The 24,649-nt window shown below is 36.6% G+C and overlaps 3 protein-coding genes across 8 annotated transcripts; 1 reads left to right on the forward strand and 2 right to left on the reverse strand.

The window, feature by feature from the left end:
• The first annotated feature begins 693 nt into the window (after window positions 1-693).
• On the forward strand, window positions 694-15,241 carry LOC140012896 (protein unc-13 homolog). 6 transcript variants are annotated; one of them, XM_072061396.1, is made up of 26 exons: window positions 696-1,267; window positions 1,369-1,433; window positions 2,143-2,413; window positions 2,634-2,700; window positions 2,904-3,048; window positions 3,218-3,385; window positions 4,092-4,184; window positions 4,267-4,476; window positions 4,555-4,656; window positions 5,373-5,603; window positions 5,697-5,798; window positions 6,378-6,464; window positions 6,582-6,767; window positions 6,854-7,012; window positions 7,476-7,568; window positions 8,219-8,290; window positions 9,574-9,691; window positions 10,625-10,797; window positions 11,554-11,638; window positions 11,922-12,059; window positions 12,782-12,888; window positions 13,042-13,119; window positions 13,197-13,292; window positions 13,895-13,990; window positions 14,075-14,258; window positions 14,561-15,241. In XM_072061396.1, exons 1-26 carry the CDS (start codon window positions 1,090-1,092, stop codon window positions 14,707-14,709), a joined length of 3,453 nt encoding a protein of 1,150 aa, XP_071917497.1. In that variant the 5' UTR covers window positions 696-1,089; the 3' UTR covers window positions 14,710-15,241. The 6 variants fall into 6 exon arrangements, 4 of the variants coding, with proteins under 4 accessions (XP_071917497.1, XP_071917498.1, XP_071917499.1 ...); XM_072061397.1 differs by having other exon boundaries at window positions 697-1,267; window positions 5,373-5,598; window positions 5,719-5,798; XM_072061399.1 differs by having other exon boundaries at window positions 698-1,267; window positions 2,623-2,700.
• Window positions 15,242-18,246: 3,005 nt separating this feature from the next.
• On the reverse strand, window positions 18,247-18,855 carry LOC113705003 (BON1-associated protein 2-like). Its single transcript, XM_027226866.1, has one exon. It carries the CDS (start codon window positions 18,853-18,855, stop codon window positions 18,247-18,249), a length of 609 nt encoding a protein of 202 aa, XP_027082667.1.
• Window positions 18,856-20,706: 1,851 nt separating this feature from the next.
• On the reverse strand, window positions 20,707-22,896 carry LOC113702947 (heat stress transcription factor B-2b). The gene is made up of 3 exons (XM_027224134.2): window positions 22,745-22,896; window positions 22,179-22,497; window positions 20,707-22,070 (listed from the first exon to the last, which is right to left on the reverse strand). Exons 2-3 carry the CDS (start codon window positions 22,449-22,451, stop codon window positions 21,306-21,308), a joined length of 1,038 nt encoding a protein of 345 aa, XP_027079935.1. The 5' UTR covers window positions 22,452-22,497; window positions 22,745-22,896; the 3' UTR covers window positions 20,707-21,305.
• Window positions 22,897-24,649: the final 1,753 nt, after the last annotated feature.

Below are 24,649 nucleotides of genomic sequence, written 5' to 3' on the forward strand. Positions count from 1 at the left end.
CATTTTTTTATTTGTCCGTACTTTCTTTTTATTTTAACTTCTCTTATTTAGCACAAATGATTGCCCAAAACATATATATGCATTTGGTCTAACTTATATGCTAGTGTCTATTTCACAATTTGTGGTTAGTTTATGATGTTATTGAGTTGTAATCTGATCTCATCATTATTGAATTTTGTTGATAATTACTTTCTAATCTTATCGAATTTTAACCTATGAATATTAATAAGCCTTTTTTTTAAAGTATAAGTGAGAGAATTTGAATTTAAAATCTCTTACGCTACTTTATTTCGAACCACTCAATTCATCCCTTTCCTTAACGAGTCATCTAATCTTGGCACGCACGGTGAATCTCTTACTTCTTTCTATTCGCATTCTTGGACCAAGTGCTATCATCAAACAAAGTTGATTTGTCATAAATTAGGCACTTTGTAAAGAAAGTGGCATGTTTCATTACTTTAAGCCCTTTTCAAGGGCAACGTTATGCATTTCTCTCACACTCTTTCACGCTTTCTACTAATAATATAATATAATATAAAACATTAAACATGAAATCACGATTGAATCCCATGTACTGGCAAAAGTCTGCATTCTTGCCAAAAGTTTGTTACATTAGCCTACTCAGAATTTGACGAATCAGAGGATGATTTTGTTACAAAACAAAATAAAAGTCATTGTAATATTTAGCTATTGACAATGTGCACATAGTCCAAATCCAGAAACACGTCTTCAGACGCTGGGGCCAAAAAAGAAAGAGGCTAAAAAAAAAAATTAAGAACGAGTAAAAGAGGGAGAGAAAGAAATTTGACTTTAGCTTTTTGAGCTTTTGATTTTGGCGTTCCTCGATAAAGTCATGATGCGGAATCATATCGCCAGTCGGGTGCTTGCCGGGCGGACACCACTACCCAATACCAAGTCCATTAGCACCATTTCGTTGTTCAAACCTCAAAGTTGGGTTGGCAGCTCGGCATTTCCGCAAACACCTCTCACTCGTTTTCTTACTACTATTCTTTCCACTTGCTTTCAGAATTAAGTCTCCAAGTTGCCAGCTTTCTGTCGCCGCCTCTCTTTTTCTTACTCCGGCCGGTGATGGAAGCTTATTCTCTGCTGGAACGCTACCGTTTAGATCGTCGGAAGCTTCTGGAATTCATATTATCTTCAGGATTAGTTAGAGAAATACGAACTCCGTCAGGCTCTTCTGCTTCGATTTCTGACGTTAATCTTGATTTTATCAGCGCCGACTACGTTCTCCAGTCCATTAAATCCGGTAACAACCTCTCATTTCTGCTATTCTCTTTAGCGTTTATGTTTATTAGTAGCAGTCTTTTTTTTTTAATTTTTCTAGTGTGTATGGATCTTTTTGAGTAGGTGGAGTGCTGGATGTTGCATTAGCAACTAAGAAATACTATGAAGAATCTGAGCTGCCAATAATGGTAAGCCAAAGTTCCTTTTTTATTTTGGTTTTTCTTAAATTGATGTACTTGCTGAATTGGATAGTTTACGAGTAAACTATGTTTATTTGGTTCGATTTCTTGGATTTCAATTTTGCTGTTTGGAAGGATCTTGGTTAGTTAGTTGCACGCCTGCTAACGTACTCCAAATGATATATTTTTCTTTACGGCTAATCATATTTTTTTCTTTACGACTTAGTTTTAAGTGTATGGCCCAAAAAAGATAGGGTCTATTAGCTGCAAAAACTAGGTCATGTTAGTGTAACAGGTATGAAGGTCAATTTCTGTTTGTATATTTGAGAAGACTGGTGTTTACAGCTTCTATTGAGGAAGGCTAGCAAGTGGATATTTTGGCTTATTTAGTGTGAACAGATTCCGTGAACTATGAAATGCACTTTGCTTGGAACTGTAAATCTGGTGTCTGGTAAATAACCACTTTCATTGTTTGCATTTTCATGTTTTGTGTTTACTAATAACATAGATTCAGTGTGTGTTTCCTGCGGTTGAAGGATGGAGAGCCTAAGATGTTCTGCCATGGGCATTTGGTTCTGAGCATTCTCTTTTTTTTTGAGGTGTTTAAAATTGAAGTACTGTCCTGTACTGGAATCAGTTCTGCATCCACCCTGTTATTTATCTAGTAATCAGAGAAATTATATTTCTGAAATATTCATTCAACTGCTTCTTCTTGCAGATGGACTTGCATTCAAGGGATTTCTATTTTCTTCTTACAGATCCACAATCATCTGGATCTCCTCCTCGGCGGCCACCACCTCCAGTTTTAGCCAATTACTTTGACAATGGTAGATCATCCACTTCCAGCCTGCGAGATCGTTCAGCTTGTCATAGAGTTTCTGTATCTGGTGTTGAATCTGGGGTGAACCATGCAAATGTAGCAAATACTGTTTCGGAACCTGTGCTTATGGTGGACGTTCCAGACCTTGGCTTACCAAGCTTGCGGACAGGTATATGTTTCTGTTTCAAAATAAACTTATCATAACCTAAATATGTAAAGAAAGAAGATGCAGAGAAATGTCCCAAATTTCTTCTTATTTTGGAGGTTGAAAATAACAGTGGTGTATTTCATTTTAAGTTCTTATCACTTCTTGGTGTGTATTACTGCTCTTTAGATATCTAGACTTTTGGCTTGTGAGTAAACTGATAATAAGTTTAGGGTTTGTGAAGGATTACTGGACGATGACTTGCGGGAATCTGCTTATGAAGCATGCCTTGCATGTATGATGTTTTCTGGGTAATCTCCTCTCTCTTTATCTTCGTGTGCATGTGTTTGTGCATGCGTGTATGAGTGTATGCTAAGTTTTTGGGTGCTTTTGGTTCACATGTGAACTGCATTTTTTTTTTGTTCCTGTGCTGCTTTTTGAACTGGTTAATTTTATGTAAGATTCATTTTTTTCGATTCTTATGCACTTTGCATATCTTTTCTTGTAAAATTAGGATTGACATTTCAATTCAGAGTAGAAAGAAAGACAAGAATCCCAAATTTCTGTCTGGGTTGAAGACCAAAAAGGGTAAATATCTGCAGTCTCAATCTCCTGAAAGGCATGTAGAATTCCTGGATACCATTCGCATGCAAATGCAAGTAAGTTTATTGTGCCATTTTATATTTTGGTTGCTATTTAACTACTGATGGCTCTTTTTGCCATGAAATGTCTTTAATCTCTGTGTATTAGAGTTTCACAATTCAGCCTCTATGACCTTGATATACGAGTAGCTAAATCTTGGTTTTTTTTCCAATTTTTTTGGGTCAGATTTCTGAAGTAATGGATACCTTTGCTAGGCGACGTCTGGTGCAGTTTGCCTCAGTGAAAGCATGGGGACAATTTAGTGTTCCAGAAATTGCATTGGGTTTTTTGAATGGCACATTCAGATCTGACTTCCCAAGTGTAAAATCGTATACTCATTGGAAGAACAGACAAGTAATGATTTTTACTCCATTTTGCTAACTTATCAGTTCTTGCTGCTTGAACAAAGTTATGTCTTTCGTGTTACTTTGAGCTTATTGCGTCCTATACTCCACCGTAGGGACTCATCACGGTGGACTTATCATTCTTTTGCATTTTTGGTAGCTTAATATTCCTTCTGTCTTTTCAATCCTCATATCGTATAAAAGTTTGGTTTCTTTTTGAAAGAAGTTCTTGATAAATTTGTTTGATTTTCTAATTTGAATTTTTGATTGGTCTTTATCTCTACTTTTGGTCATGCTGTTGGTTATGGGGTAATGTGCATTGAATTTCAAGAACCATGAGCCTTGGGTAGATGTCCTTTAATCCATATTTATAGCCTTTGACTAGAAATTGATGTTAGCAAGGAAAGCTTTGCATGCTCAGATGGATTAGTTCTTATGAGTGACACTTATTTTTTGGGGTTGTTTTTCTGGTGAATAAAATCCCTGGTGATGTACTCTATTATGATTTCTAGATGGATACAGGGATTGAATAGTTTTGTTGGCCAGTATGTAAAACAAATATTCACATCTGAGGAGATTGTGTAGTTTTCTTACAGTGGGGTCATTGTAGCTAAGTGAACTTGTCACTGATAAACCCTGTAGCTAAGTGAACTTGTCAATAACTTGTTGACACATGTTTCCTGTTAGTGATCTTGATTGAAATGCCATTCTTATAGGCTGATATTCTTGAGGGATATTTTTGCTTTGCAAACGATGTGGCTGACAAGCAGAAAATTGGACAATTGGTTGCAAAAATTAGGAATTCTGAGGTATTGTTCCCCCTTGGCAGATTTGCTTTTATGATTCTAAAATCTGTTCTTTATTGGAAGCAGCCATTATGTATTGCTGTAGGAATGGGACAATAATATGTCTCCTTCGGAGCGGAGTGAGATCTTATTAGCTCTGAAACAATATCTCTGCGTATTATCATCTAAGCCCGGACGATTTGGTATTCAAGGAGAAACATACTATTGGACTTCTGCATATCACATGAATATTAGGCTTTACATGAAGCTACTGTTTGGCTTATTTGACATTCTGGAAGATGGCCAGCTTATAGAGGTGAGACTGTGTTTGTTTTTTAGGTTGTACTATCTTATATATACATGACGTACACTCTTCTTACTTTGGTTTGTACAGGAAGCTGATGAACTCCTTAAGATCGTGAAGCTGACTTGGCCTTTGTTGGGTATCACACAGAAATTGCATAGTGCTTTGTACGTGTGGGTGCTTTTTAAACAGGTATGCATTTTGGTAAAGCTATTAATTTCCAAACCCCGTTAATTTCTTTGATGTTTATTTGAGTATGGACATATATTGGGTTTTCTGATGTGGTGGGGTCCGCAACTCTTGGAAAATATAGGTCTTGCTTGTGTCTTCTACTTGTATAAGTAAGTTTAGCTAACAAGCCCTCCATGTTTTCATCTCTCATCTTTACTATGATATAAAATACTTGACAATCATAGGAGAATAATGTCATTTGTTTGCTCTTGGCATGGATATTTGCTTGCATATACTGCCTTGATCTGATATTTCTGCGTGGTGCACTTAATTCCTATAAATATGAATTTATGTGCAGTGCACTTAATTTCTATAATTCTCCAGAATGCCAATTGCTGCTTGCTTCTTTCCCACATTTGATTACATACAGTACTGATACAATACAGGTCTTGCTTGTGTCTTCTTATTGTATAAGTCAGTTTAGGTAACAAGCCTCTGTATTATGATCTCCTCTCTTTACTATGTAATAAAATACTTGGCAATAATAGGAGAATAATGTCACCTTTTGTTCTTAGCAAGGATATCTGCTTGTATATTCTGCCTTGATCTGTTATTTCTGTGCAGTCCACTTAATTCCTATAAATATAAATTTATGGTCTCCAGAATGCAAATTTCTGCTTGCTTCTTTCTCTCATTTAAATTCATGGAGTTCTGAAATGGTTTCTTTCTAATGGAAGTTTGTTGGGACAGAGGAGACTATGCTATTAGAGTATGCTATTAGAGTAATGCAGAAATCGCTATTCTCTGAAGCTAGTGAACCGAGGGAAGATGAATATATCTGTAGTTTATCATGTTCAGCTACATCTGGCAGCAATGAATATAAATTCAACTTGGTGCAGTCTATATTTTTCTCAATTGGCTCTTGGTGTGAAATTAAACTGCAAGATTATCATCTGCATTTCTCTCAGGTGATCTTGAGATGCTCAGATGTAAAATTTTGTCAATTTTGAATTTTCAAGTTCTGCTTTATTGGGGTCTCTCATTTATGAAAGACTTTTCAGCTGAAGAGACCATTTTTTGTACCTCAGAAATCTTCTCTCTTTAAAGGGGTGATGAACATGGCAGTCAAAATTTGCAGAGTTGATGCCAGCAAGCATTTTAAGGTAATTCATTTAATTCCAAATTGTTTAGTTCAGGTCTATAGTGAGTTCTACTTCGATTGCTTTCATATGTTAATAATTGTGTGAGGGAAGGATTTGGCAGTTTCAGGAATTCGATTTTTGGCTCCTTTGGAAATGTTACAGAGAGAGGTTTCCCTGCTAGTTGGATTGTTGGTTTGTGACTTCTACCATTTCAGGTTGCTTCTCTGTGTGAGCGCATGCGCACACAATGGCATGCCTGTTTTACTTTGTGGTCTGTCCCAAATAAGAAGTCTAGATGCTTACTGTATTTGTTCCTAATCCCTTTTCTTTTCTACCCCTTATTCAATTTGTAGGGATCTGCTCAAAAAAATGTAGGGATCCTTAGAATTATGGAAATATTATCTTTTGGAGAATTTTTTTTATTGATGCTATCACATATTTTAGCTGCATGTTACTTAACATTTTCTTTTTCATTCTTAATTAATGGGTTACTTCTATATTAAATTATTTGATGATATTAGAAGACAAATAAAGGTGCAATTTCCATGATGAACCACTAATCAATATAAGATCTGATTAGACAATCTTTCATGCTTGCAGTTTATAGAATCTGATGATTTGGGGGAGAGTACATCGAGGAAAGTGAAGGGATATGTTGATCGGTCGTTGGAAGCTGCATGCATGAGGGTAAATCACGTAAAATGGTCTCAGATATTTACTTCTTTAGTGGATGCCTGTTACTATTATTGACAAAATAGTGTGGCAACATAGTAATGCTTAAAAGTTGATGTCTTGGTATTTCAGGTGATGGATAATATATATTTCGGATCTGAAGTAGATAGGACACATCCCTTGGCCCTCCTTGCAAGTGAGCTTAAAATTATTGCTGAGAGGGAGCTCAGTATGTATTATCCTGTCCTATGTCATTGGTATCCTCAAGCTGGCATAGCTGCATCCATAAGATTGCACCGTTTTTATGGCGAAAAACTGGTTGGCAGTTGTTTAGAGCTAATCCATTTTTGTTTATCCCTCTTGTGGCTGGTTGATGTTCTCTAATTCATGTTTATGACTTTCAGAGGCCATTTCTCCAGAGTGTATCATGCCTTTCTGAAGATGTTAGAGCAGTACTTCCTGCAGCCAACGAATTGGAGAATTGCCTTACTGAGCTTTACTGCACTGCATGTCAAGAAAATGGCTTGACTTTGCAGTTCAGTGAAGAATTTATCCATTATCAGGTCTATTTATATAATTTAGTTGACACGCTGTAGTCAGCTTCTTCAAGTGTTAATGTCAATTAGCTAGGCTTTAGGAAACATCTATATTTATTTTTGGTGGAATATTCTGCAATATTGTTACATATCCGATTTTCTGAAATTGCTAGATAGGAATGTGGCGTCCTTTGTGTGACTGTTTACATCAGAATCTTTTTAGATTACAACTTTTTAGTGTGTGTTTTATGTGCAGAGTTAAAGTGCTTGCATTATGCATAATGGATATTGATATTACTAAAACTTTGACACCTTGTCAACGATGCATGAGAACTTGTCTTAGTGTTGTGCTGTAAAGAATGTGTTTCATAGAACTAATACAAGTAATTAATGGTTCTGTATTTTTAGCTTCCTTTATTTTGGTGTGCAAAGTGAAGTTTTTTGATGTTAGGCTTTACTTATGTACTGATGGGTCCTTCCTAATGTGCAGATTGGAGAAATTTCGAGGCCACTAATCCTTGATTGGATTATTGCCCAGAATAAACGTGTCATGGAATGGACTGCACGTGCTTTTGATCTTGAGGTTTGTCCGATACTATGTTACATTCCTAAGAGCAAAATACAAACTTATACTCCATAGTCCAAAGGGTTAAAAAGATAAATTTCCTTAAGTAAATGGGCAAACCCCTTTTGCCTGCTCCTTATGTCTTTTCGTTTACACTTGTAAAAATTGTATTAGTCCTCTTCTTGGATCTGTTTCTTGGGGTGGTTAATTCTGAGATTACATTTAATTATAGCTGAAATAGTTGCTCTAACCTTCATTGAATGCCTTAATTTCTTTTTCTGATGCAAATTTATGTCAATTGTCTTGATTGAAAATCAGAACTACCTATTATTCTTTCTCTAATAAATACTTATACACCAAAAGGAAGTAGTGGCCATACTTGGCCACTATTCCCTTATATTTCAATTAAATGATATGATGGGCCTAAATGTTTCCTTGTTCTTTAAACAATTTCATAGCTGCAACTCTCTTGTAATACTCCGTGCGTTATCAGACTTAGACATTATGTTTCATGTTCAGTCAGTGTTAAGCTGCAAGAAGGTTGGTCTACATGAATTAAGCATTTTACAAGTATACAGGATGGCTGTAGTGTTTCGAGTTACAGTTTACTTCTGCAAGTGGAGTTGTGATCCTATTGTTGAGTGTATTCATATTGTTACCATTTGCAGAATTGGGAACCTTTGTCACATCAGCAAAAACAAGCACCTTCAGCAGTTGAAGTGTTTAGGATCATAGAGGAGGTTTGTCTTGTTTGCTAATGCATTTTTGTCTATTGCTACATTTTCTTATTACTTGCAAGGTAGAGTGGTTTTGGTGACAGATGGCTTATAGAATGGGAATTTTGTACAGATACGGCATATTGACCTTTATTTTTGCCTTCATTGGGATACGTTGTTCTTTAATTCAAGTTTTCTCCCCTTTTTCCCTTTTTTCCCACATTTATTCATTAATAAGTAGCATTCAGTAGTAATTGGAGGAGTTTCAATAGAAAGGTCATTAATTAAGACACTTATGAAGTTGGTGCTTTGTGCATTTACTTGTACTAATAAAATTTTCTGTTTCAAATGCAAATGTAACAATAAGAGAGAGATGTTCAAACAGAGGGCTAAAGGCTGAGGGTTCATAGGAAGACAACAAAATGTTGAAGTGCTTTTGTTGTAAAGCTTATGTGAATTTGTAAAAGCCTCGTACCAATTCATGCTCAGTGTTTAAGGAGATCTCTGCAGATGGCATCATTCTTGTCCATATGTATCACCCAAGATGTGCTCTCTTTGAATTTGACAGAATTTTTTTATTGATAAGGGCGAAGAAAGTTTTCAAGTCATAGTGAAGATCTTATCGGTTTAAAAGTTTTCCAAATACCACATTCATATCCCCTGGTATATGCATTAAATAATGGTAATTTTCCAGGAATATTTGAAGCCTTTTATATGGTGCAGGTTTCCTGCCTGGGTTGGGATTCCCTGCCCCCCCCCCCACCCAACCAAAAAAAAAGTGAACTCCAAGCAACTTTTCTGAAATTAAAAAAATATTAATTTTGTTTCAAAATGATCCCAATGCCTGCACTCCAAAATTTCAAAAATGCTGGTTATAGCTTTATTATAATCTGTTGAGAACAAGTCCCGTGCCTGGTGCTGAAATGTCAGCAACGAACACATTTGGTCGCTGTTACACAACTGTGAAGTAGAATCACTAGGAGTTTGCATTGGGAACCTTACTTAGCTTGACTATTGATGTTTCTTGAATCTCTAAAGTTCAAATTTCATGTGATGTCTCTATAGTTAATGTTCACTGAAGTATATCAAGGTTTCCATTTGTCTAGGTTATGGTACATAATGTGATGGTTTCTAAGATCAAGGGAAGTTTGGTTTATAAGTTTGTTCTTGTCCTCTGTTTTGGTCTTGCTACTCAATATACAAGAATAATTCAATTATTGGCTGCCTCAGTTGAATTGTCCACTTTCAGTTCTTTCTTTTCATGTTTCCTTCTGCGCCTCTTATTTCAAAATAACTTTGATTTGCAGACTCTGGATCAACTTTTTCAGCTGAGACTACCAATGGATATTACACACCTGCAGGCTTTGCTTTCCATTATATTTCATACTTTGGATGCTTATTTACAGAAAGTTACAAGTGAATTAGGTATGTAGCAGTTTGCATGTACTTTACATATATCTGGATATTCTTTCCTATTTGCTTGCTTACAAGTCTTCGTATCTTTTGAGCCTTTTTTGCACTTCAGCAGGTTAAAACCAGTTAGATATGTTCCATTTGCATGTTGCACGAAATGATCCAGTGGTTCTGTCCCCATAGAGTTAGACTTAATTGTGGATGTGAAACTGTTGTGGCTTCTTTCTTTAATGCCTCTCTATATTTGTTAAAGAGAGGCATTATAATCTGTTCTGCCCCTTTATATCTGTACCATAATTTGGACTTCTTTCTTTTCGAAATCTTTACCAGCTTGGATACCATCTGTTGTAATAACACCAATCGACAATTCTCGTGCTTTTGGAAATAAACTTGATCTGGAAGATGCTGTTTGTAGGATCTTTTTTGGGTAGGTAAGATTTTATTAATACCCAAGAAAATACAAAATACAAGGAGCGTTCCCCAGGCACAACGCAATCAACAAATCACAGACTTCTCAACAAAAACATGCTACAAGGACGATCATCCTACACAGTACACAGCATGTTCATTTGTAGGATCTTTATTCATTTGTCCCGTGGTTGTCTAGATTTCTGTCGACATACAAATCCTGGAGATTGTGGGTATTTCAGAATATTTGGTTGAATCGCCTAGCATTTAAGTGTCCTAATGCATTTGAGATTGTGGGTGTAAGTTTTTGGCTACTAAAGTCATCTAATCTATATTGCTTTTATGTACTCAAAAGAGTCAGATACATCTTGCATGTAAGTTTTTTCAGATCTTGTCTGAGTAGTTTTTTATTGGCTAAAACTTGACCTGTGGTGGATGTAATGTTCCTACCTTTTGCCTAGAATTTCAACAATATATTTCAGCTGAATTTGAAATTCCTAGTCACTGATATGTATGAAGTTCTTCTCTAATATGCAGTTGGAAAGCAAAATCTCTATCCACCTATACCACCTCTGACTTATTACAAGGAGACGACATTTCCGATAGTAAAGAAGAAGCTAGTTGAGTCTACTGTGCTCGAGGATGAAGTTACCAATAAATTGAATGAATTGACAACATCAAAACTCTGCGTCAGATTGAACACTCTTCAAGTAAGCTCTAATCTATTTCTCTTAATTGCTGGTCACCAGTCATTGAATTTTGCGTGCAGTTATACAAGAAGAAAGCTTTTTTTTCATCCGAAAGTTTCCCTATTAATGCATTTTTTATTCATGATGAATGACGAAATGGAGTACAAGCTAGTGGCACTGGTGAATTGCATCAGTACCTTTCAGACAAGATGCAGTTCTAAACTTGGTTTGGAGTATCCTCTGGGGAATTTCAGTACCCAGAAAATGTAGTTCTTATGATCTCCTAAACCTGAAGATTGATATAGCCAAAGCATTTAAAGGACGAGTTCATCTTATAGGGAAAATAGCCTAGGAATTCTTCTGAAAAAGATTTAGGCCTAAAGTTTGCCTGAGGAACTAAAAGATGATTTTCGTTGAAGGATAATACACTTTTGAGTATTCATCCAGTTATAGTGATCTGCATTAAGTTAGCATGCTTCGTGGCGATAGATTCTGTTGGTTTTGTCTTTGTATATTTATTTTTCAAAAATGAATAAGTATCCATTTGCCAGGGTGTTAATGTGGATTCTTCCTGTGTTTCTTCATCAGATATTTTGTTCATTTATCATATCTAAATTAAGAGAATGGTGCCAAGTGGATGCAGTAACAAGAATTCTTAGTAAATAATTTCTGAAGATTGGTTATAAGTTAATGCCTTTTCTCCACAAGTTGGTATCTGAATGAATTAAATATTCTAATTCTAGTCTTACATTTCTTCTTTATCTACTTCATGTGCAGTATATTCAGAAACAAATTTCTGCACTCGAAGATGGCATCAGGAAGTCTTGGTCATTTGCTGGGCCATTTGATAATGGAGAACATTGTAAGTTTCAAACTTGCAAATATTTGATCCATTAATTGTTATTAAGTTTTTGGCAGAAAAATAAATAGCCACTGAAGTTTTCATATGGTGTACTGTTAAGCCACTAAACCATTTCAGTTTTCAGTTCACCTGCTGAACTATTAAAAATTATGTACATTAGGGCCATTTTGGCATGCCTTCTAATTTTGTTGTTGGTTCGGACAAAAAGAAGTAAAATCTAAAAGGCACTGATTTGAGGAAGTTATTTGGAAGTTGTGATATCCTTTTCTTTTCGTTCATCCAGCAATAGAGGAATCCCCTGAGACTTCTGGCAGAATTTTAGATACCTGTAGTGAATCAGTTGATGAGCTTTTCGTTGCCACCTTTGACTGCATCAGGGATACTGCTGCTCATGCTATCAGAAGTATCTGTGAGTTTATTGGTAAGTAGCGCATCATTCGTGTATTTGTAAAACATAACGACAGAGTGGTGATCTTCTGTCATATCCAAATTTATTCATCAAATTTGTATCTTAATCAGAAAATGTACTTCATTTCTCACTGTTTTCAAACAAAGTAGTTGACTTTGTTGCAATTTTCCTTTGTAACTTTTTATTGAATGTCCTAATTCTCATGACTGAACATTTACTTCTACATTTTCCTGGTTCTGGACAACAAAATTATGTCTACATGACAGTTTGAGATATTGTGACTCTTAATGTCTTCTGTGAGATCTTACATTCTTGGGTTTCTGTTGTGCAACAAATGATAAATTGACCTTGTGATGCTGCATAGATATATAGTTTTGAGATTTTTCAGTATTTTAAGTTATCATTGGATGGTGTGAAAATTCTCTTGTATCTTCACTTGATATGGTTTGTAAAATATAACTGAAAGTTGGTTATAATTCTCTAGGCTAATAAATCTAATAACTGACAGTTTTCAATCTTAATGTGAGAGTTGTCATGTGCAGATACATAGAGTCTTCTATATATATTCAATTTTGCTGTATAAGTTTCTCAAACAAACTTTTCTAAACTTAAATATTGCTATGGTTTTTAAACCTTGAATTTGTTCTCATTATCTCCATATGCAGAAAGCAAAGTCTTGTTATTGTGGTGCTAATATGACAAACTGATTGTCATTACTATTGCTCTAATGCTAGGGGTAAGGGTTGTCTTCTGGGATTTGAGGAAATCATTCCTGTACCGTTTGTATCATGGTGGTGTCGAGAATTCCCGTTTAGACAGTTTACTTCCAAACCTTGATGGCGTAAGTGCTTACAACTTGTCTCCTAGCACTTTTATCTTTTTTCCTGACTTGCTTTCTATGATTACCAAATTGCAAATTATTCTTTATATGGCTGTGTCTCATTCATTTGAGACATTTTTAGGATTGATTTTATTCTTAGAGGCATCCTTGCAGGCCCTTAATCAAGTCTGTGGTTTGATTGATGATGCACTACGAGATCGTGTAGTCTCCAGCATTTTTAGGGCAACCTTGGTATAATGTTTTGCTCATGAATCAAATTTACAATCTTCCTTTTGTTTTACCCTAAAATTTGTTTCATCCTTGTACAGGAAGGATATGTTTGGGTGTTACTGGATGGAGGACCTTCATGCGCATTTTCTGATTTAGATATTCCTTTGATGGAAGATGACCTCAACATGTTGAAAGTGAGTGTCAGAATGCTTTATATTTTACTTGTCTTCTTTGCATCCTCAAGTGTTCATCAGTCTCTTCACCTAGCTCTTCTGATTCCTCTATTGTTTGTATTTTCACATATGATACACCCATTTTGGTATTGGATATTGTCAAATCATAGTAAGAGACTTTCTTTTGCCTTCATCTGTGTAGTGGACTTTATTTTCCCATATAATCTTCCTTTGACCTAATAAAAATGAATACATTAACTGGGATACAAATTTGAAAGTTCTTCAGGAGGTGAAGGGATAACAGGTAATGAGTGGTAGAATACATCTCCGTAGCATAAAACAACCTTAATGGTTATCGTCTACTTGGTGCATTTCTAAGATATTGTTGAGTCTGCTATAAATGAAAGATCACCTTTTGCTCACAGGAGTTACTGTTTTTGGAAGCTACTCAGGGCAGAACTCTCTCTACATTTGTGCAAATGCTTCTTAAAATATAATTACTTGTAATTCTCTCCACAAATTTGGAAGTTACAGAAAAGGAGATTTGTCCTTAAGATGATTTAGTTAATGCAATTGCTCTTTCAGTCCTCCAAAGTAGATTATTCTGCTGCATTATTCTCCAGGACTTATTCGTAGCTGATGGAGAAGGCCTCCCTCGTTCTTTAGTCGAGGAAGAAGCAAAATTTGCCCATCAACTTCTAAGCCTGTTTTCCCTTCAGGTACAATAATGTACCGTTCTGTTCCTTGTGGACTTGATTAGCTGGCTCATATTGTCATCTTCTTGTTAATCCTGCTCTTAACAGGCTGAATCTGTTATCCAACTGTTAATGAGTTCGAGTCAACACATCTCAGTGGGACTAGAGGTACATAAATCTGGTCACAGGTGCTTGGGTGATGCCGATTCACTGATACGAGTCTTATGTCACAAAAAAGATAGAGAAGCCTCAAAGTTTTTAAAGGAACAATATAAGCTTCCTGCATCTTCAGGTAACTACTTGTTAAGCAAACCCCCCCCCCCCCCTTCTCTTTTTTCTTTCAAACCAAGACAACTAAACTTTCAGTTTTTATTTGTTGATGATTACTTTTTGCTTCTAATATTTCTGTCTGTTTTGGTATGATTTGTTTGGGCTTCGGATTATGTTGTTCAAAGCTCATTTATACATTACCCGACTATTTTTGTTCTTTGCTGGAGGTCAGATTGTATCTTGGATTGCATAAAATCCTGGCATCTGGCTCTCAGTTCCTCTGTCCACTTTAGTTCTGCTAAGTTCTGTATTTCTGATATGTAGAATATGACGAGGATGGAGTGGAGCCTAACTTCAAATCAGTTCTAGTGACGGATCTTATAAGGCGAAGTGCATCAGCTCGTTGGTCGGACAAGGGCCACAGTAGCTTCAAATCTATTAAGAAGAAGCTGCAGGAAGCTACTTGGAGATAAAAGGCTTGGGTTATGGTTAAGCCCACCCGATTCTGAAGCAACTCAAAATGATATAATACTACTCTAGCCTGCCTGGTGCACCTCAGATTAAAGCTATCCTCTTCATGTCCCAAACAAGATGGATTTCATGAATCTGGCAGTATAGAAAAATTTGCTTTGATGCGTGTGAAGGCAGCGTTCCAAAGGGATCTTTCAGCTGATTCATAAAATAGATTCTTGGGGGGGCGCCCGAAGGCTTGTTGATGCATCTCCCGTAGGAAATCTAGCAAGCAAATTTGGGCGTGTTGTTTCTTGTTTCCTGTTTGTGTGGTATTCCATCTTCATTGTGATTAATTTTTTTCGAGGGTAGGACTCCTGACCGAACTTCATATTGAACTAGGCAATCATGTAGACTTAGGGTGCATTTATTAATTTATTAAATTGTTGAGTATTAAATTTTAATATTTGAGCATATTTTGTATTAAATGATAAACGAATGATATCATTTATTTTTCGGAATAAAAAAAAAAAGAAGACGGTGATCGTTGAATTATGATAGCCCAGAAAACCTCCAAAATTTGATCACGTCGCTCAAAAGCGCAATCTTGATGCGTGTGGTGTGGCAGAAATCGTTGACGATCAGGGGTGTAGGAATTGAATTTATGGTCCCAACGAACTGACTAGGGACTAATTAGGCTGGAAAACATATTTCTTCCAACTTTTCAGTTTGGGCAAACCTAAAGAATTGGAAAAAAAAAAAAAAAGAGAGAGAATTTCAACTTTTAGAATTGGACGATCAGTGGATAAATATTAGATGTTATGTGGTATGGATACATAGCACGTTATGTAATTGTGTTGTTAGAAAACATCAAATTTACATGCAAGATTGACCCTGGCATGGTAATTTTGACTTTCTCCGCTCTGACAATTCCTACAACTAGAAGGATTTTAGAGCTGAAAGTACAAGGAATTTACATGAAGCAGCTTTCAATGAAAAGGAAAGAAGAGCATGCAAATCTGTTAGAATTTGATGGGTGATGGCAGAAACTGATAGCCCTCAGCTTGTGAATGATGGCACGCTCCGCATCAATAGTTATTTGCATTTCATGTGTCATTACTTTGATGGAAGCGACCTTTTCTGAACCTTCTACATTCTACAACAACGCAACAGCAATGATTAACCTTAGTTCAGATTATAAATGTTCTATTATTCCCATTTTCCTTGTATCTATTCATCTTTATCAGGACAACAATTCTGGCATACCCATTTTGGTTTACTGCAACAAATTTCAGAGAGCAAAGAATCAACAACTTTGTACATGTGTTCAAAATTGAGCATTACTGGACCCAGTGCCAAAGGGACTGGGGGAAAAACCTATTGCTTCCCCAGTCCAATGCAAGAGATGTAGAAATGTATTTGCAGGGTGCACAGAAACCTGATTCTCAATTTGTTTATAATGGTTCCGATGGAAATTGTATTGCCGAGTAAATTACTACACCTTATCTCTTCTCTCTTTCTGATCTTACTTTGGCTGTGTTTCCATAACTAAGGCAGATTAAAGAGCAAGGGCATGGAAAAGCTTGGTTTCCGGAGTTCAGTTCAGAACCAAAACCCACAGCTGAGGAGCCCGATCTCAGACCTTATGCTTTGCTACTCGAAGTCGAAGGAGAGGCAGAACTGCCTGAAAGAGCTTTGACGGACATTTACAGCTCTCCCAATGATGTCATCAGAAAAGCAAAAAGAAAATGTCCAGGGAACATAAAGGAGCTTCTACTAAAATCCATCAGCCACAAGGGAATACCTGAATTTGACAGCGATGAAATTCCTTGCGCAACTTCTCAAGAACCTCCAAACTGCTGGACTCTTCCCCATAGTCACACTGACAAGTATCGCCATCTCCTTCCGTCTCATCTCATCTGGTGTCCATTTAGCAACTATATCTGAGTATTGCATACATGTACCACTGACGAAACAATAATCTAGTAAACAAAACTAGGAATTTAGTACTTGAAAAGAAATGATCTATTGAATGTCGCCTCGCCATGAGCACAGCTCAGTAGTCGTCAAAATCTGTTCGAAGAATCCAGAAAGTAATCAAATTTTCAAAAACCAGAACTGATCATTTTATACAAGTCTGCAACAAAAAAGGTTCCATTGCCAAGATGAACCCAAAGATAAAAAAAGGATGCAAATGAAACAACACCATTAACATCGATCCACCGGTTTTGTTTTGAGGTAGTGTACCGGGGTGAAATTTTGTGGCTTTGAGGATTCAAGGGGGGCAGGGGGTAGTGGTTCAGCTTCCAGAAGAGGTTGAGCTGTTGACGTTGGCGGCTCCTGGGAGGGAGGGGGAAGGAAAACATCTGAAGGCGCTAATGTTTCCAAATTCCAATTTGACGCGTCCAAACTTGTGTATAAGAAAGTCGTATAGATATAAAGGTTTAAGAACCACGCCTAACAAAGACGCGAGACTTCTTGATTCTTGGCTTTTAATGGGAAATATATATATATATTCCTGAATCTTTTAACTTTGCCCCAAGATATTCCTGAAAATTGAGTTATTTTTTCCTTTTTTGTGATAAAGAAAGTAAAATTGGGACATATAAACTCAGAAGTTGGGACCTCAGTGTTTCTATTCCTTCTTTTGAGATGTCTAGAAACTTATCATCAATCAAAAATTCGGTTTCAAGTTTCCAAGTGGTTAGTGATGGCATTCAAAATTTGCTTGATGCTTTAAAAGTTGTAGTACTCCATAATCACTAGACTACAAAATTTGCGACCCCAAATTTCTTGATCAAGAAATGAGAGTTCGTTCAAGTGGACGGGACAGACATGGAACTGGCGGTCTTGCAGACAAATTCGTTGTTTTCAAGATTTATGCAAGCCAAGTCAACAAGTGTCGCAGCATCCACCTACAACTCACACTAGGTAAGAATTTTCAATAGACCAAAAGTATTAATTAGCATGTCTTGTGAAGATTGTTGATTGTACGTAACAGCTCCATTGTCTCAGTATCTCACGCAATAATTACCGCAACCAATGCTTTTTCCTGTTAGAATTGCAAATTAAGTCATTCCCTTACGATATAAAACGTTGAAATTACACATTATTATCATGGAAGGCCAAAAAAGAAAAATGAAATTAAAATATTCTTGTATAGGAAAAATTATGCGGTTTGGATATTATATTTGATCATTTGCAGCTCTTATTCCTAAAACCATCCAAAGTCAGGCATCAGCCATAAAGCCTTTTCTTTTATCTTTCTAACTCGTAATAAAGCAGCCACATCACGATATGCTTTTTCATTTCTTTTTCTACCTTCTTGCCTTCTCAAATTAATTCTAGTCGTTGGGTTTCTGTTTCTTTGTTACAAGGTAGAACGAGAGATGTAGGGTAACAGGGAAGGGGGAGGGGCGATGTACAAATCCCTCCATACCAGCCTGGCTGGTTTGTGAAGCTACTAGCATCACCACTTTACCACCAGTCACCAGAGTACAGGTGGGAAAAGGAAATACACACGATTACACTTATCAAATGTACTGTACTCCATATGTGGCTTAAGGCTCAGTCAGGCTGTCAGAGGTGGAACTGGAAACACACTCCACGGGGATGCCCACGACCATCCGAGACGCATTCATCTCAGGCCAGTACTGTGTATTGCTGCATGTGGAAGACCATTGAGGATGTGCCATTGGAAGTGGAACTGTACTTTCCAACTTCACAGCAACATTGACTATCCCGTGACCTCTTGAACCATCTCTAGCCCGTAGCTGGTAAGCCAAGTGGCGGAGGGATCCTGCCGGCAAAAGCCCATCTAGGATATCAGTCACCGGAATTTGACACCACCCTAGATGAGTATAGCCTGTAAAGAAGAAGTTCTTCTTCTTGGTGTATAACTGGAGGCACATGCAGGAGAAGTGAGCATCAAGGGGTAGCTGAAACTTTTCACCCCATGTAGGGTTTACACCTCCTTTATCATCCACTTTTGTCCGGCAAACTTTGCTTAGTTTCTTACAACTCATGTTCGTAGCTGCTGCTGGTGGTCTAAATGCGAAAGGTGGGGTTGTGGTAATGGTTGCAAAAGGCCGAAGACGGCGGGGAGGGAAGAGAGTTGAAGAGGAGGAGGCTTTAAGGCCCTGAGCTGATATTACAGTGATCTCCAACATTGAACGCTGATTCATCAAGAAAATTTGCACAATTCAATCGATTGCATGTCGGTGTAAGCAGTGAGTGATCGAACTTCTGCATTGATGCGCAACTAGATATACGAACGAGTTAAAGACTTGGGAAAGTAAGAGTTTTCCAGGGAGTTTCTTTCTGGTGCTGCTCTCTCGCTGCAGCTTCCTTTGTGGAAAAAAGGGATGGACGTTGCTCAGAGGACAACAGCTACATGATCATACATGGACTGTGGTGGGGCAAATTGGCAATGTGTCATACTCATAATCGGCCCTCTTGATGTTAATTTGCCATTAAGAAGCTGTTACAACAATTATTAGATTTTGTTGTTATTCAGCCGAAAATTCTCAAGTTGACTCGTTCTACGTGACTAGAGGTACATTCCTTCATGGAATCAGGCGTTCCAAATTAGATACCATATTAGTCTAACCAGCTCTAGTATAGCAATAATGTAGCCCTCTAAAAGTTCTTTTTTTTTTTAGACAAAAATATCATTATTTTATTAAATCTACATTAATGGCTGAAATTATATCAATCACGACTATATATAGTTATGAACAGATTTGAACAATAAATACTGCATGCTACAAATCTGAAAATTTAATAAAAAAATTAAACCGTGAAACTGCAAAAATACTAAAAAAAATTACTTATATGTATAAAGACCTGGGCATACTTATGCCTCCGAGATTGCAAATTAACTGTTTTAATTCCCAATGGTAAATATGACAAAATAAGTATAAAGAATCCCAAATGTCACAATCAAATCTGAAAAAAAAAATAGATTTAATAAAAGAAATACAAGAGCTATAGAAAGCTCTTACCAAGAATCCTTAGGAGAATAATAAAAAAAAAATTCTCATTAGAAATCTCTAAGAGAGAATAAACTTCTTTGAATCGTAACTAAGTTCACTAAAAGAAAAGGATAAAGACTACAAAAAGATGCTTTAAAATAGATAAAGCATCTTTATCTACTGACTTGATGGAATGGCAATAAAATCGATTCATTGACTTCATGGAATGGCAATAACGCCCCCATGGCCATGAAGATGTAACCAGAGGATTGTGCACCATACCAGCGATCGATGATTTTTGTACTTTCTGTAACTCTTATTCACACGAATGGAGTAATGAAAAATCAAAATTTCAATCTCTAAAACTAAACAGGCTGGAATGGTTTATTGCAAGCTGAAAGTGACTCTAAATATCTTCTTCTTCTTTTTTCGCAACGATAACAATTGTATAATCTATTTTAACCTAACCTAAGGAGAGGAGGAGGGGAAACCCGACGAAAAAAGCCACCTAAAGGTGACAGCCACAATTAAGTGATAAGTTTGGTAAAAGGTAAGAATTGAACCCTTACTTCCCATTTTTCCAAAGTTTTTTAAAAGTCAAGCGCCCGATAATTAAGCTATCTACAGATTAACCTATCCAAGCAACATCTCTTACTACTGTACATCTTAGAGCAAAAATCCAATCGCATATCCGCGCTACGTAACGAGAATCCTGTCATTAAGTTATCAACCAAATAGCACATCCATCCCCAACCCATGATTAAGTTATCAACCATATAGCATATCCAAGCTATAAAGATGACTATTACTTGCAAAAAAAGAAACAAATATACACATAACCATTATTGTGCATGTTAAAGCAGAAATAAGTCAAGAATTTCGATACCAGCCCCCAGGAATTTTTCACTCTATTGTCCATAATTTTTCCAGACACCAGCCCCAGGAATGCTACTTTGATATTTCCGTGGCCCACAATCTCTCAAACAAATCTACACTAATTCCCCGACTAGATATTCTCTGATCCACTGCGAGTAAATAGAGTAGAACTACCAAAATCAAACTATACGCATTTCATTATGTTGTACACAGTATCTCATTTCTGACCTGAAAATAAAAAAGAAAAATAAATATTCTGTTCAGCATGTAATTAGTTCTCAATCTTGAACAGAAACTCCAGTCATGTTTATCTGTTCATTCTACTCAAAAGAATTCTGCAATTGGGCTCCAATCCAGCTTCTTAATGAAAGGCTTCAAATTCATTTCGCCACATCTCCAGAGCCCAAAATTTATCCACCACAAATTGTTTCCAAAGCCCAACTTCGACTCTTTGACCTTCTTTCAGTTTCTAAAAATTTTCCACTTTCTTCAGCTTTCCGGTGGACCCAAGCCGTTTCAAACTTTCAATTACTGCCAGCCTATCTTTTACTGTCCTTTTGGATCTAAAGAAAACCTTGGGGCCTACCACGCCAGCTCCCCCGGGTTCCAGAAAAGACCAGAACTTCAGAAAATAAACCTTTGCGCACCACGTGTTCGTTATCCACGAGGACCATATCCTACTTTTCTCTGTCCTTCCTCGTAGTTCTTATGCGGTCCCCACAGCATACCCCCGATTAACTCCTTGCTCCACAGAACAGAACACAGTCAAGTCAACTCTCGCCCTCCGATTTTCTCCTTATCGAAATATCTAACCACGCTTGATCATCACGATGATTATCAACTCTGCAATCAGACGGCTCTGACTTCCCTTCTGATGCATCCGCCTCCTTATGATCCCTCCCTTGTCTCTCATTATCTTCGTCATCGCTTCTTCTCACGCGCTTTACCCCAAGTGAAACCCCGAAGAGCCTCGGACTCACCTCCTCCTCCTCCTCCTCCGCCTTCACTGCACCACCACCCGCGGCGCCGCCTCCGTCCATCTCCACCGTAACCCGTCTTCCCGTCATCAAATCCAAAGCTCTTTCTTCCGGCAATTCTCCTCCGCTGGTCTCCGCCTGATTCCCGGCGTAATTTGACATTAAATTATAAATATTGCCACACAAACCCCGCAGCCGATTCAATTCTCGATGTAGCTGCGCGTTTTCTTTTCTCAACCTTTCGTTCTCTTCTAGAATCTCTGGCGTCGTTGTACACGTCGTCGGCAGAACAGTAGTTGCCACTGGCGAAGAATTGGAGGATACAACCTGCTCGTCACCAGAATTCGCCGGAGATACCACTCTCATCGGCGGCGGAACCGCCACTGTAACAACCGCCTGTGCATTCGCAATAACTGCAGCTGGAGGTGTTGCTACCACCGGCGACGGAGCTGCCGGAGAGATTTTCCGGCGTTGAATATCCCTTAGTAATCCTTTTTCTCCTCTACGAAAACAATCATTTGCAAACTCCCATCGATCAGGCACCACTTTTCTAAATCCCTATTAATTCATAAACAATAATCAAATTAAGCAATAAGCACTAATTAAATACTAATCCTAAAAATGTAATAAGGAAAAAATTAAATTATTCATGTTATTGTAGCTTACGTAAGTATTGAGTTGGCGAACGAAGCTGGAAAAATTGTTGTGTTTGAAATATTTGGGAAGCAAATCTCTGGCGAATTCAGCTGGACGCCAAACAATAAATGTGGTGCCGTCTTCGTTCCACGAAATCAATTCGTCGATGGAAGGATCATCCACGAGTTGATAAGTTTTGGTGAGGAACGGCGTCGGAAGAGTCCTCTGAGACTCGCCTCCTCCTCCTCCTCCCCCCCCTCCGGTGGGAGATTCGCCGGCCTGTTCAACCGGCATTGGAGCCATAGAATCCAGAACTGCTTAATTATTCTTTATTTCACAGATCCAAATCCTAAAATTCAAAGTTAGAAAATAAATAGAAGGGAAAAAATAGTAGTTAACATATTCTCGAAATCAAAATACCTCCTATTACTACTACGATTTATCGCAAAAATGAACATGATAAACATAACAATAACGATGTGAGTTTTGTTTTACAAAACAAAGGGAAAAAGAAGGAACAAACTATAAAAAATTTTAAAATTAGAAAATATACAGATATATGAAGGAAAAAAAAAGGTGGAAGAATCTTATCTTACAAGGAGAGATAGAGAAGTATTCAAGAGCGTTAAGGTTTCTGAACGAGAAGCAATCTCCAAAACCACGGCAGCAGCTCAGAAATCATTTGACGGAGTGAAAGATCAGAGAGAAGATAAGCGTTAGAGGGTGTTTGTGCTGTTTTTTCTGGATCTTTTTTTCCTTTTCTGTGTTTTATTTCTAGAAGGTTCCGGAGGAGCTGTTTGGAAGAAAGGCGAAGGAAAAGAAACGAAACAAAGTGATTTTACGTGAAGAGTTTATTTTGGGCCTTGATGTTGCGGGGTGGCTTGGAGATGGAATTTGACAGGAGCCAGAAAGAGAAAAGAAATGGAATGAAAATTAAAATGGGTAATTGTGGGACCCGGCTAGTATAGGGTAGGCTGTGAGAGGGATGTTAGCGTGCTTTTGTGACTGACCGAGTAATAGCCTTCGAGAAAGTTCTGGTCAATTCCGTAATTTTCTTAACATTATTTATGAATTAATTTTTTATATATTAATAGTGTATACACTGTCAGATTTAAATTAATATTAAAACCCACACACGCCTTATATTCAAGAATTATTCTCTTTCTTCTATAAATTTTTCAGTTATATATATCCATATATATACACACACATTTATACATATATATATATATTGGTAAGTTTTTCTCTTTTTCTCGACGAATACTTTTTCTAAAAGCCTTGTTTAGAATGTAATTTTTCTCTCAAAAAATTTTATATTTTTCCTAAATATATTTATTAATTAATTATTTATCTTGCATACATCAAATCATTTAGTTCAGGAGATAAGTTGATGTCAATTGATGTAAAACTAATGATTTGAAATTTTGGTCGCTAAAAAAAATCTATGGATGGAACAAGGATTCATTTTTCCAATACATTGGGTTTTACTTGGAAGAAGGGAAGTTGCGTGTCCGAAATCAGAAATGTCATGGATTTATCGTGTTATGCATGGATTTATACTTTAACCCTCAAATTAAAGAGTTAAAATTTGAAGCAAAAGAAAAAATTCTTATAACTTTCCGTTAGTTTTACACTTTTAAAATATATTTATATTTGTATCTTCAAAATAAAATCACTCGATTTAGTTATTTGTTATATAATTTTAGATTGAATGGTGTCAAGCTCTTTTTGAAAAAGTTTATAATTGATTCCATACTCATCCTCCAGTTTACAAGATAAATTTTGAAGCAAAAGGAAAAGAATCCATAACCTGCAATTTGGTTTAATATTTTTAGAATATATTTACTTTTTGCCTCCCAAAATATGACAATTGTATAAAACCAAGAATGGAGCATAGTGGTTGCAAGTATTGGCATCTAAAAATATAAATAAAAACTAATAATATCTTACAATACCCCTAGTAATCATAAAAAAAAGAAAAATATTTAGAATATAAAAATGACATAGTAGTGTTACATATTTACATATGAAGAAAATAATAAAAATGCAAAAAATAGTAAATAATACACAAGATTATTCTTATTGAATGAATTTTACATTCTTATTCAAACTGAATCAGGGTGAACTTTAGATCATATATATACAAATTTGGTAGATATTATTTATGGTCAAATGTTATTATATATTCATCTTAAACTATATCGTTATTTTTTTATTGTTTTTGTGAGATTAGTTTTTTAAATTTTTTATCAAAAATAAAATTCTAAATAAAAATTTCCAGTTTAAAGGACCAGTATGAATTTGTTTTTAATTTAGTGATTTCATAATTTAGGTTTCAGGAATAGTATGCTGTTGATTTTTTAAATCTATTACTAATGAATATTATTTGGATGGGGCTAAATCCACACCCCTCAATCTAAATCTACACTCCTAGCATTAAGATGACAATAAACTCCATAGGAGTTCAATCCAAAAACTTGTCTTTCATATAACAAGAGATG

This window comes from Coffea arabica, chromosome 8e, assembly GCF_036785885.1.
Source record: "Coffea arabica cultivar ET-39 chromosome 8e, Coffea Arabica ET-39 HiFi, whole genome shotgun sequence".
NCBI classification, from domain to species: Eukaryota; Viridiplantae; Streptophyta; class Magnoliopsida; order Gentianales; family Rubiaceae; genus Coffea; species Coffea arabica.